The sequence below is a fragment of the Heloderma suspectum genome, chromosome 16 (assembly GCF_057233095.1).
Source record: "Heloderma suspectum isolate Gila_16-S chromosome 16, 16-S_ref, whole genome shotgun sequence".
Taxonomy (NCBI): Eukaryota; Metazoa; Chordata; class Lepidosauria; order Squamata; family Helodermatidae; genus Heloderma; species Heloderma suspectum.
In genome coordinates, this window is record NC_139473.1 from 8,386,545 (window position 1) to 8,399,665 (window position 13,121).

General features: G+C 45.4%; 1 protein-coding gene across 3 annotated transcripts in view; it reads right to left on the minus strand.

Moving 5' to 3' along the window:
* The window catches only part of ACACA (acetyl-CoA carboxylase alpha), a 264,931-nt gene that overhangs the window by 200,539 nt on the left and 51,271 nt on the right, over window positions 1-13,121 (minus strand). The window contains exon 1 of one of the 3 annotated variants that reach the window (XM_084822407.1): window positions 4,535-4,671. The exons of the other annotated variants lie outside the window; for them this stretch is intronic. Coding sequence (XP_084678533.1) covers window positions 4,535-4,587 — 53 coding nt within the window. The 5' untranslated portion in view covers window positions 4,588-4,671. Of the gene's footprint in view, window positions 1-4,534; window positions 4,672-13,121 lie in introns of those variants that run through there. 3 annotated transcript variants of the gene reach the window in all.

Consider the following 13,121-nt stretch of genomic DNA (forward strand, 5'->3'; position numbering starts at 1 on the left):
CCTAGGCAGCCTCCATAGCCCTCCTCCTCTCTATTTTATCCTCACAACAACAACCCTGTGAGGTAGGTTAGGCTGAAAGTCAGTGACTGCCCAAAGTCACCCAGTGAGCTTCATGGCCGAGTGGGGACTTGAACCCAAGTCCCAGTCCAATGCTCTAACCACTATACCATGAAGGCTTATGTATAAATATAATACCTAAATAAAATAAAACAATTACTTCCCATGACCTGGACACTATCCTTCTGTTAATGCAGCCAAAGATTGCATTTGCTTTTTTAACAGCAGCATTGCACTGCTGGGTCATATTCCACTTGTGACCCATGAAGACACCGAGGTCCTTTTCACATGTTCCGCTACTAGGACAGAGCTCCCCGATCCTATATTTGTACCTTCGATGATTATTTTTTTGTACCTAACTGCAAAGCTTTACATATTTCTATGTTGAATTTCATCTTGTTAGTTTCATCTTGTTTCAGCCTGTCAGGATCCTTTTGAAGTTTGATCCTGTCTTCTGTGGTGTTGGTTGTCTTTCCTAGCTTTGTGTCATCTGCAAATTTGATACAAATCCCCTCAACACCTACACCCAGATCATTTATAAAAATGCTCTCTCTGTAATAGGCTGGTTTTCTACATACAACAGTAACAACAACAACCACCACAACAACAGATGATGATGTTTTAAATTAGAAAGCATTCAACCATGCAATCCCCACTCCTGCAATCTGAAGTTATACCATCCAGACACATATTTACTATTTCCCCTGCTGTTTGCATAAAGACACCTAAGACAGCTTACGAAGACTTTCCTTTGTCTTCAGCAATGTAGAGAGCTTGATTTGTGGCAGCCCCACCAGTGCTTAGCAGTGGAATCTGTTTTCGGTACCAGGCCCGAGTCCTGAGAATGTGTGAAGTAACGAAGAAAAGAACCCCACCAGTGTGTACAGAAGGCCTTCTCACTCGCCACCAACAGGGCCGGCATGATTGGGCACTTGCCGAGGGCCCCACACCCCAGGAGGGGCCCACTGACAAGAGCGCCCTGGAGTTGCTCGTCCTCTTCAGCCTTGCAACCTCCTTGTCCACCTGCCTCCTGCTCTGGCTCAGACAGCGGTGGTGGTGAGGAGGAGGCGCGCCAGATGCTACAGGCTCACTGGCTCTCTGCCTGTCAAGCAAGCAAGTGGGAGCAATGCTGAGAATGAGGAGGAGGAGCCAGAGTAGCTGAAGACAATGTTGGTGAGAAGGTAGACTCACTGAGGGAGGGGGCTCATGGAGGGTATCTTGCCCAGGGGCCCTCGACAACCTCGAGCCGGCAACAGCCACTGAGTAACAACAGTTGGGGAGGACCAAAGCTTGGCGGGTGAGCACCTCTTTCACATCCAGAAAGTCCCAGTTTCAATCTCACAGCCAATGGCCCCCTCCCTCCTGCTACCACCTGTTGCCGTTAAGACCACCAGAGGGAGAGGAAGCAGCAGCCCTTCCACAGTGCCCATGACTTGCTGAAAAATCTAGCAGCTGAATTTGTTTTTTTCCTCCTCCCTCCCAACCCCCTTTCCTTTTGTTCGCGTCTGTTAAGATTATAATCCTGCAGGCAGGGACTGTCTTATTTCTTCTCTTTATAAACCATCTTGGGAGTCATTTTGTGCTAAAAGACGGGATAAAAATGCTATACGTGAATAATACATGTGAATAATAAAAGGACCAGGTAGCAGATTATGAGAAAGGCCTCTGTTGGAGAGCCTGAAGCGTCACTGCTAGAATGGACAATATTGGCCAAGATGGCTAATGAGTCTAGCCTGGTATAAAACAGCTTCCTCTATTCTAGGGAAGAGGCCACGGCACAGTGGTAGAGCACCCGCTTTGCATGCAGAAGGTTGTCAGTTCGATCCCCAACATCTCCCATTATAAAAAGATCATGTAGCTGGTAATGGAAAGACCACCACCTGAGGAACTGGGGAGCAACTACCAGTGAGAGTAAACTGGTCTTCCCCAAAGTGATGTCCTCCAGATGTGTTGCACAACAACTCCCATCATTCCTAGCCACCACCACGTTTAGTTTATTTGTATTATTCATTTATTTATTACATTTCTATACCGCCCAACAGCCAAAGCTCTCTGGGCAGTTCGCAACCATTAAAAACATAAAATACGATTTGATGAAATGCAATATAAATGGTTAAAACTGCAATATAAAATAAAGCCAAAGACCAAAATAAAAAACTAGGAGCAGTGCAAAAATTTTAAATACAGTCACAGATTTAAAACAACAGAAAATGAAAGACTAAAATGCCCAAGAAAAGAAGATCTTCAACCAGCGCCAAAAAGAGCACAACATAGACACCAGGAGCACTTCTCTGGGGAGTTCATTCCACAACTGGGGTGCCACAAGAGAAAACGCCCTCTTCTTAGTACATGTTGCGGAAGGCTGGAATAAAACAGGGGTGGGCAGAAAGTAGATCTCCAGATGTTCTGGACTTTAATTCCCAGAAGCCCCTGCCAGCATGTCCAATGGTCAGCAATACTAGGAGTTGAAGTCCAAACCATCTGGAGATGGCCTACAAGACTCCCCTCCAACCCTATGATTCTAGAATAGAGGTGGACAGAAGGTAGATCTCCAGATGTTTTGGACAGCAGCTCCCAGAAGCCCCTGCTAACATGGCCAATGGTCAACAATGCTAGAGCTGATGTCCAAAACACCTGGAGATCTACTTTCTGCCCACCCCTGGAGTACACAATATTGGACTTTATGGACAAATAGACCTAGTGTAAGACAGCTTCCCAATGTCACCTTTTGCCCAGAATGTGGGAAGCAGATGGCGTGGTTTGCCAGAAAATGCTCCTCTGTTTAGAAATTATACACCAATTACACAGCATTCCATGAGAGAGCTGGAGGCAAAAATATACACATCAGAGAAACCTGAAGGACATTTGTGTTCAGTGAAACAAATCTGGAAGGTAACCTGGAGTTCCTTTTGTACTACAAGAAAAAAAGGAGGCCTCAGGTCAAGTGTTGCAAACAGAACAGCCTTCACCTACGTGAGTCTCCTCCAGATATTGTTGGATTACAAATCCCATCAGCCCCAGCCAGCATGGCTAGTGGTCACGAGTGATGGGAGTTCATTTATTTATTTATTCTGTTTCTATACTGCCCATTGGCCAAAGCCCTCTGCGTGGTTCACAAAACAAACTTAAAACCATAAAATGCAACAGCACAGTAAAACATAATATAAAAGCCATACATTCAAAACAGAATGAAACCAAAGGAAGAACTGAGAGAAAAGCCAGCAGCACTAACCCACTAACACAATTTTTTTTTAAATGAAGGGCTAAAAAGCCTAGGTAAATAAAAATGTCTTCACCTGGTGCTGAAAAAGACCACCATATAGGCATCAAGTGAGCCTCTCTGGAGAGGACATCCCACAACCATGGTGCCACCACTGAAAAGGCCCTCTCCTTAATAGCCACCCACCTCACCATATTCAGCTGGGGCACACAGAGACGGGCCACCGAGGATTATCTTAGGGTTCAAGCAGGTATTTATGGAAGGGGATAGTCCTTTTTGGTTGTGGGCCAAAACATCTGGAAAGTACCAGTAATGGCCAGTAACTCCATGCATAGCCTACCCCAGCCTTCTCAAACTAGTACCCTCAAGATGTTTTGGACGAGAACTCCCAGGATTCCTGAACGCTGGCCATGCTGGCTGGGGCTGATGGGAACTGAAGTCCAAAATCTCTGCAGGTCACCAAGTTGGGGAATGCTAGCCCACATATACCCACACTAGCCATTGTGGCACATCAGTGGCCTGAAAAGGGAAAGAGAATGTACTGTCTTCCAATATAATCATAATGTCTAGCATTTCTATACCGTGCTTTCCAGACAGCTTCACATACATTATCTTGGTAACCCTTACAATAACCACCCTGTAACGAAAGTATTGAAGCAATGAGGCAGTGACTGAGATTAGATTCATCCCAACTTAGCTGCACAGCTTTTTTTTTTTTTAAGAGACCTGCAAATTCACAACTCCCTCCTAAGCATGTTTACTCAGAACTAAGTCACACCCATCTCAATGAGGCACTTGGGTAAGCATACTTAGAGTTCTAGTTTCCACGACATTTTATGCCATGGTCATTATCCATTTTTAAAACAACAAAAGCCAGGAAGACCAGGCAGTGGCTTTGTTCAAAACACGTCACACATATCTCCCTCCTAACGAATAAAAACTGCTGAACCAGTTTCTGGAGAGCCGAATGGAAAGCCCTGCAGAAACCCCAAACCCTTCTTGGTCCGACAGACAGATGACAGATCAATCGATCCAAGCAATTCCCTGCATAAAACATCTAATCCTCAACCAGAAATGTCACTACCTTCCCCCACAACACAGAAAAACAGTCCAATAGTCAAGCAACTGATTCTAAAATCGAGCAGATTAAATCAGACCCTAGGATCTACCAAAAAGAACCTTAAAAGGTTCTACCAAAAAGAACCCCTTCAAAGTCAGATCAAATTCATAAACTTCCCCATCACCACTGAGCCCTACCTTTGGAGCATATAATATCTCATCTCTTGACTCTCTTCTGCAGTTTCTTCCATGGTGGCTCAGGACAGAAAAAGGTGTTCTGTCAGTTAGCTCCAGGAACAAGCGACCCTGTTACAGCGAGAGCTGCTCTTCCTTTTCTGCTGCAGCTTTACACTCGCACTCTCCCGTTACCCTCCTTCCCTCCCCAAAAAGCTGCATTTTAACAACCGCTTTGCAGTTGCAACCTTTGCATTTTTAACCTTTGTCCCCCTGTTTTTTGGCTCCACATTTGCACATACACACTTCACACACGCTCTCTCTTCCTGCAATGTGGATTGTGTGTACTCAAACTGGGGAGAGACAGGGAGAAAAGCAGCAACCCCTGATCTGCCTGAGAGAGACAGAGACAGACAGAAAGAAAACAGCTGATTGGAGGTGGAGGAGGGGAGAGAGAAAAGATCTACAGGTTATGTAATTGGGCTTAAGGGGGGAGCAGGCACTGCTTCTAGTGCTGCAAAGAGGGAAACCCAGTTCTCCGCCACCACACGCCAAGCAATGAAGAGCCTTCAAGAGATAAAGGATTCAGTTATCTTCCCCCAAAGCCCTCCTCCAAAGCGGCAAAGCACATAAATGTAAAACACAGAGGAAAAATCTTCTGGCCCCTTTCAAGACCAAAAGGCACTTATTGTGGCAAAAGCTTTCCTGGTTTGGAAGATGCTTTAGGCTCTAGCCCACGAAAACCCTACGCCACAATAAATCTGTCCTGATGTTAAAAGGTGCCACGCTGGAAGATTCTCTTGTGTGTGTTTGCTAGAACAGATTAATACAGCTTCCCATTTGCACAGAAAACCCAGTTGATTTCCAAGAACATTCGACCAGAAAATCCACAAGGGAAACAAAGGGTTGCGGGAAGAGGGAAAAGGGGTCCCTCCGATCAGGGGTACACTCCACACTCAAAAAGATCCTTGTTACAGTAAACCAAAATCCCACACTACACACACAAAAAGCTGAACTTGCCAATGTGGATAAGTTACGCAAGCAAAATTAGATTGCATAATTTACTCTGCGACTCTCAAGCAAGGGCAACAACACACTAAAGCCGCACCCCAGGACAAATTTTTATTCAGGAGCCTCTGTGAAAGTTTCAGCAAGCATCGTCCACTCACTTTCAAGCGTAACTCCACAGTCGTCAAGGCGAGTTTCTAGCCCTTACAACAAAACAAAACAAAACCATGTAATCCTCACAACACTCCTGCAAAGTAGGTTAGGCTAAGAAAAATATGCCCAAAGCCATCCAATGAGCGTTGAACCCAGGTCTAGTGAGCTATGAATCAGGTTCTCTCCAGTCTAGAAGCTTCTGCCATACCTCCTTGCTGGTACAATTATTAAACCAATTAACTGGTGTAAGATTGTGCTAGGTGCTGTACAGAACATAGAGACGACACAGTCCACCTATGATTTGGTGGTTTTCCTGGCTTTTGTGCCATTTTTTTCCCGTTTTGAAAGGCTGAAATGCCTCTCCTAACGCTTAGTTCCTGGCACTAAGAGCTTTTGGTAAAAATATATTGGTATTTTTTACCTGGTCCATTTTGGCCTGGCCCCTTTTGCCCCCCAAAAGGATTTTGGAGCAGAGATTTTTCCTTCCCCTGCCCTGCTACCTGAGATCCTTTGAAACAGGAGATCTATTTTAAAACGTTTTTATCCCACCTTTCCATAAGAAAATAACCTCCCAAGGCAGTGAAAGAAAGTAACATACAACAAATAAAGATAAAATTCAGTACCATGGAGGACAGCAGCAAAATGTCAGATCAAAAACGAGTGAAAGCGAGGACAATGCCTTCCCCCTCCCCGATTCTGTGAGCCCCACCTGCAAATCCCTTTGGATATAGGAAAGTTATCACAAGCTACCAGAAGGCAAAACAAGGCCAGGCGAGCTTCCTGGGGTAGAGAATTCCTGGATGTGGGTAGGATTATGGAAAAGGCCCATCACAGATGCTCATCCATCTCACCTCTGAAATGAGGCATAAGAAAATAAACATAAAAACATAAGAGTCCGGCTAGATCAGACCAAAGGCCTGTTTTGCACAGTGGCCAACCCGCTACCCTTGGGAAGTATGCAAAAATATTCACTGGGAAGTACCCCAAAACTACAAATTTGCTTCTTCAGTGGAGAGTACTGAACTCCATCCAAATCAGGTTGTAGGCCTAATCCCACATTGGGTTCACCACTAACCAACAGTGATTTTGCTTTTTTCTTCCTCCTTCCCTATCCCTTTTCCTTTTTTGTGCCTTTAAGATGATAACCCTCAGGGCAGAGACTGTCTCATTACTCTATGCCAGGGGTCTCCAACCCCCGGGCCGCAGACTGGTACTGGTCCATGGCCTGTTAGGAACCAGGCCGTGGGGGTGTGCGAAACCCCCTTACCTTGGGTCCGGGGGGGTCTGTGGGGGGGCGAAGGCGATCCCTCCCCCCCCGAATCTTCGCTGGCCCTGCTGGCTCCGCTCCGCGGCGAGTCCACAGAGATGCCAGCCGCTGGCGGACTTCCAGCCACTGGGACACAAATGGTGTCCACGTAGCGGATGCCATTTGCATCCCTGTTCTTCAAGTAATAGGCTACATAAATCTTTACATAGCCTATTACCTGAAGAACAGGGATGCAAATGGTGTCCGCTACACGGACGCCATTTGCGTCCCAGTGGCCAGAAGTCCTCCAGCAAAACCACCACCACCCTGGTCTGTGGAAAAATTGTCTTCCGCGAAACCGTCCCTGGTGCCAAAAATGTTGGGGACCACTGTTCTATCCCACTCTGGGAGCCTTACTGGGCTGAAGAGCAGGGTAAAAATACTATAAATAAGCAATAATAAATACTTCTGTCTTGTCTGGATTAAGTTATTGAAACACAATTAGCATTATTTATATATGTTGGCCCACACTCAGCAAGGCTAATGGTCTCTGATGAGATTTCCAAGATGAGGCCTGGGATCTTCAGCATACAAACCACACGCTCTACCCCCAATTGTGGAACACTTCCCCCAGTGAGGTCCACCTGGAGCCAACACTGCCATTGTTTAAGCCCCAGGTTGTTGTTGTTATTATTATTATTACATTTATATTCTGCCTTTTTTCCTCTTGCAAGGAACCCAAAGTGGCTTACATGCTCCTCCTCCTCTCCATTTCATCCTTACAACCACCCTGTGAGGTAGGTTAGGCTGAGAGTCAGGGACTGGCCTAAAGTCACCAAGTGAGCTTCATGGCTGAGTGGGGACTAGAACCCGAGTCGCCTGAGTCCCGGTCCAGCACTCTAACCACTACACCACACTGGCTTTCAAGCTTAAGACTCTCCTCTACTCCCAGGCATTTGACAGCATTTGAAGGGGATTTTTAAAAGCGAGTTTTTTTTTTTTATCAGATCCTGGCATTCTGTTGTTAATTGTTTTTAGCTGTTTGAAACTGTTTTAAGTTTTTATATATTAAAGGTTGATATTATGTCTTATGTTGTATATGGGGGGCTTAATTTCTGGGAATTGCCCAGAAAGCTTTGTTTATTGGGCAGTATAGAAATGTAATAAAGGAAGGAATGAACTACATGTTCACTCTGGATTTTTTTTTTTAAATTTAATTTTATTTATTTATTTATTTATTTATTGCTGCTCACCTGTCTGGTTGAGAGCTTCTGAGGAAGAAACAGTTGTTTTCCCATCTCTTCCTATCTGATCTTTTTATCTGGAAATGCCAGGAATTGAACCTGGAACCTTCTGCGTGCAAAACTAGGAATCTAGTTTTGGGACCACTAACCTAGGAATCCTCCCTCTTCCATTGGCTCAGTAGATGTGGCATCACCGCAACCAAATAAATTCAGTCCATGCGATTCCGCTGAAACACCCACCCAGGAGAATCTGAGAATGCACAACAGCACACTTGTGTTGATGTTTTTAAAAAATTCCCCCAGAAAGAGCACAGAGGTCAGTTGTTAAGAAAACCCTGGTCTGATGTCCTGTCCAAGTACAAGCAAAGGGTCGCTCCACCCCAACCTACTCACAACCATCCAAGAGTCCGGAAGAGAAAAATACCAATCCTACACAGTTCTGATGCTGTCCTGGTCTCTAAAAGCCAAACATTTTACACTAATTGAGTAACGGGTAGCTGAGGTTGGTCTTACTTTTTACTCCCGTGTATGCACACGTGGCCCCAATTAGGATAAGGACCACATCACTCCAGAAGGGGAGGATTAAACCTTCCCCCCTTGTTTTTTCCTGAAATCACCCCCCCCCCCCAATTGGGGCAGGGCTTAAAAAAAGAAAAACGTATCCATTGGAGTCAATGGAGGCTTTTTTTCACACACACACACACACACACACACACAGCCCATGGGGGTTGGAATTCTGAGGGGAAACTGCGGGGACAGGTTTAAGCCTCTCCTCCCAGGAGGTTCTGCAAAGCACCCGATCCAAATCAGGGCTGTGTGCACTTACACAAAAGCAGACATAAGAACAGAATAGCCATGCCGGATTAGATCAAAAGTCCATCTTGTACAGCATTCTGTTCACACAGTGGTGAAGGAGCTACCTGTGAGAAACCCATAAGCAGGACATGAATGCAATAACACCCTCCTGCGAGCATCAGCTACGTGCTACGTACGTGATCAGCATAACATGTCGTTTGACCCCAAATAAGGAAACTGGCTGTTACTAACCACATTCCTGATGCACATGACATTCAAGAGCCGACATCAGTCTCAGCACAACAGCACAGTCAATGACTGAGCAATTTTTCTAAGAAGTCAGCAGTGTACCGCCTAGTTCATTTGCAATGCAGTCTGGAGTCGCATTGTTCGAGTCGGGTTTTTACATTTACATCCCGTATCTAAGCAAAAGGTGTCGCAGCAGCATCTGCAATTCTGCAAAGCGCTTCTTCGCACTCTCAGAAATACCAGCACCACTGCTCCTGCCCTCATTTTGAAGTATAAAAACATAAGCAACAGGAGCTTAGGAAACTATCAGTGGTGCAGCTAGAGCCAAAGACTGCCCAAAGAGTGACAGTAGGTCTTTCAGCAGGGCTGGTGGAATGGCCCCACTTCCCACCTCATTTTCTCCAACAGTGAAGGAGAGATTCAGCAGCCCGTTCTCCTTGCTCCACCTTCTATGAAGGATGAAAAACAACTGCATGCTTTCTACTGGTTCGCCCGTTTGCTATGTGGTTCAGTGTCAGAAGCCCAGCTGATGGGCAAATCCTCACTAGGCCAGCCTTTCCCAACCTGGTGCTCTCTAGATGTATTGGACTACAACTCCCATCAGCCCCAGCCAGCATGATGGGACTGGTAGTCCAACACTATTAGAGGGCACCAGCATGAACAAGGCGACACCAGGGTGTTGCGTGGCTCAGCCGGAAGGATGCCCTTACATGCGCAAGCTGCCTGGCATCAACCCAGGTTGGGAAATGGGCTGGCAAAAAACCCTGGCCTGACAGCTATAAAAGCTTGCCAAAGCTGAGCTCTGAAATCCACAGTAATTTGCCAAAAGGCCAAGGCTGGGCCCTATTACCTCTGACTGCCACCTCTGGCCAAGCACAAGCACAGGCAGCATACTGGCTATTATTCTTTGGTTGTGGGTTGAGTCAGGGCTGGCGTCAAGGGTAGGCGTGGTCGGGCACCTGCTGAGGGCTCACATCCCAGCAGGGGCCCACTGACCAGAGCCCCCTGGACTTGCTCCTGCTCTTCACCACTGCAACCTGCTTGTTCATCTGCCTCTCGCTATGGCCCAGACAACAGAGGCGGTGGTGAGGAGCATAAATGAAATACACACACACTATTCCATACACACTCACCTGGGAGTCACTGGGGCTTACTTCTGAGTAGACATGCATAAGATGGTGCTGTAAGTACAGAATCTTACCACACTGGGATTCTAACTAGATTTAGAAGGAAAAGAAGAAATTGCTGATAACAGCTGTGAAAGCTCAGAGAGGAATGATCTGGAAGAAGGTTATGGAGCTCTTTGAGTAAGAGACCAAGGTTGCAATCCCAAGCATACTTTGTTGAGAGGCAGCCCAGTGAACATAATGGGACTTTCTTCTGAGTCCCATTGTGCTGCTTTCCCACTGAGATCTGTAAGTCTGGATGGCACTAGAGATCAGGCCTTCTCAGTGGTGGCCCCTGCTCTATGGAAATGCCTCCCAAGAGATATAGGGCTGACTCCATCTGTTGTTTTTAAGAGGATTTTAAAAACGTACTTAAAGGGTTGTTATTAGATGCTGCTTTTGTTACCGGTGCTAACTTAGAAACATATATTATTGGCAAAAGATTGGAAATCTGCTCTTCTACCATGTCTCAGTCAATGGAATATGAAATAGTAGGATAATAAAATAACAGCTTATAAAGTTTAATGGGAGGGAAGGAATAACGCATCAGACAAGAGAATTGGGTTTCATTTATTTTGGAACAGGTATAACAGGTCTTCTGGATTAAAACCAATAGACCTTTTTGACAATGTGGCCTTAAGAATACCTGTGGCCCTTTGGATTATCTAATTGCTGTGAATAATCATGTACGATGCAACTGATAGCAATAAACTAGAAATACCATGTGTGAAAGAGAAAAGAACATTTCATTTTCTCAAGTCTCCTTGCAACCCTTGCGATGTAGGCTACTATTGTGAAATAGATTGAATAAATGTACAGAGTGGCCCAAAAGTAGGTATACAGTTGTTTAGAATGTTGATGGGAGGGGGAGAGAATGTGTGAGTAGAAGATGTGTGGGTGGAGTCAGAATGACAGTTGGGAAGAGTGAGTGACAGGGAGTGACAGTTAAATCAGTTAAGTGTAGAGAGTGAGGGAAGTGAGGTCCTTAAGTAGGTATAATACAAATAAACTATACTGTATACCTACTTTGGGGCCACTCTGTATAATGGGGGCAGAGGGAGTTGGAAAAGAAGAAGAAAAATTGGGAGAACATGACTCATTTTAGGAAGGAGAGAAACAGCTGCCCACACAAATAACCTGGCCGCAACAGGTCAAGTTATCTTAGGGAACAAAACAAAAGCAAACAGATTGAGAAAGACGTGTTCAAGGTTGTGTTCCTATTGCGCACAAAGGTGCATCCCATTCCACATTTTTAGGCATGCACCAACCACGTGTTTTGATGAGCCCCTTCATCAGGCACTTAGCTCTCATGTAACTTTCCACGCTTCTCCCCTTAAAGATCATTCCCAAGAAGATGGCACCAATGAGCCTGAGAAAGAATAGCCTCATGCAACATTTATTTTAAAAACTTTTTTCTTTTTTGCTGCTTTTCTGTCTAACGTATTCAAAGTGGCTCACAGTGGATTCGGGGAAGGGGCGGATTTGCAGTAAAATCAGTTTAAAACAGCAAGTCAAAAGCCTGTACATTTAAACACACATACACACACACACACACACACCAGAAGATGTTAAAATCAAACCAGAGTTCAATAAAATATAAGCAGAAATAAAGGGGCTTGTAGAACGTCTAGTCCAGGGGTGGGCAATTTGTGAACTACCAGATGTTTTGGCCTACAAATATGGAGGGCCACAAGTTGCCCACCCCGATCAGCTCCCTGCTCAATGCAAGAAATCCAGAGCATGAACATCCTCAAGAGACGGTTCTCCAGCCTCTGCTTGAAGACATCATAAAAGCATCAGAAGAGCCCTGCTGGATGAGACCAAGGGTCCATCTAGTCCAGCATTCTGTTCACACAGTGGCCAACCAGCTGCCCACAGAAACCCACAAGCAGGACATGAATGCAACAGCACCCTCCTGCCCAGGTTCCCCAGAAACTGGTGTACTTAGGCATACCACCTCTGATACTGGAAGTAGCATAAAGCCATCCATTGTTAGCCTTCTCAATGTATTTGTCCAATTCTCTTTTAAAGCCATCCAAATTGGTGGCCATCACTACATCTTGTGGAAGCGAGTTCCATAGTTTAACTATGCGCTGTGTGAAGAAGTCCTTCGTTTTCTCTGTCCTGAATCTCCCGCCAATCAGCTTCATGGGAAGACCCCATTGGGTACAAGCATTATGAGAGAGGGAGGAAAATGTCTCCTTATCCACTTTCTCCACATCATGCATAATTTTGTACATTTGGCTTCAGCCGACTTTTTTACCTAGTGCACCACATAAAATTTATCTCTGGCTTCGTTCATCGAAAGGCCATCATGTTTTTCTTCTACTCCCCACCAACATGCCCAGGAACCTGTGTGTTTTGCCCAAGGCTGCAAACAGATCTGAATAACAGTCAGATTGGATGTTTTCTAAAATATAGGCTCAGCCATTGTTTCTCTGTCCCAGAATCCTAGGTGTAATTTCATACCTGCAGCACCTAGCAACAACTAGTTGATTCAGTCTGCAATCTCTACCTCGAGACTAGGTCTAAAACTCAACTCACACGACCACAACATCCAGTCCAATTCTTATAATTTTGTTTCCCAACTCCTTCACCCTCTGATTTTGGCACCATCTTGACCAGGAGTGCTGAACCATTTCCAGCCCAAGGGCTGAATCCCATTTCAGAGAAGTGTTTGGGGGGCCACATTCCAGTGAGGGGGGGCAGGGCCAAAGGCCAAAACACCAAAAATACCAACCTATTTTAAT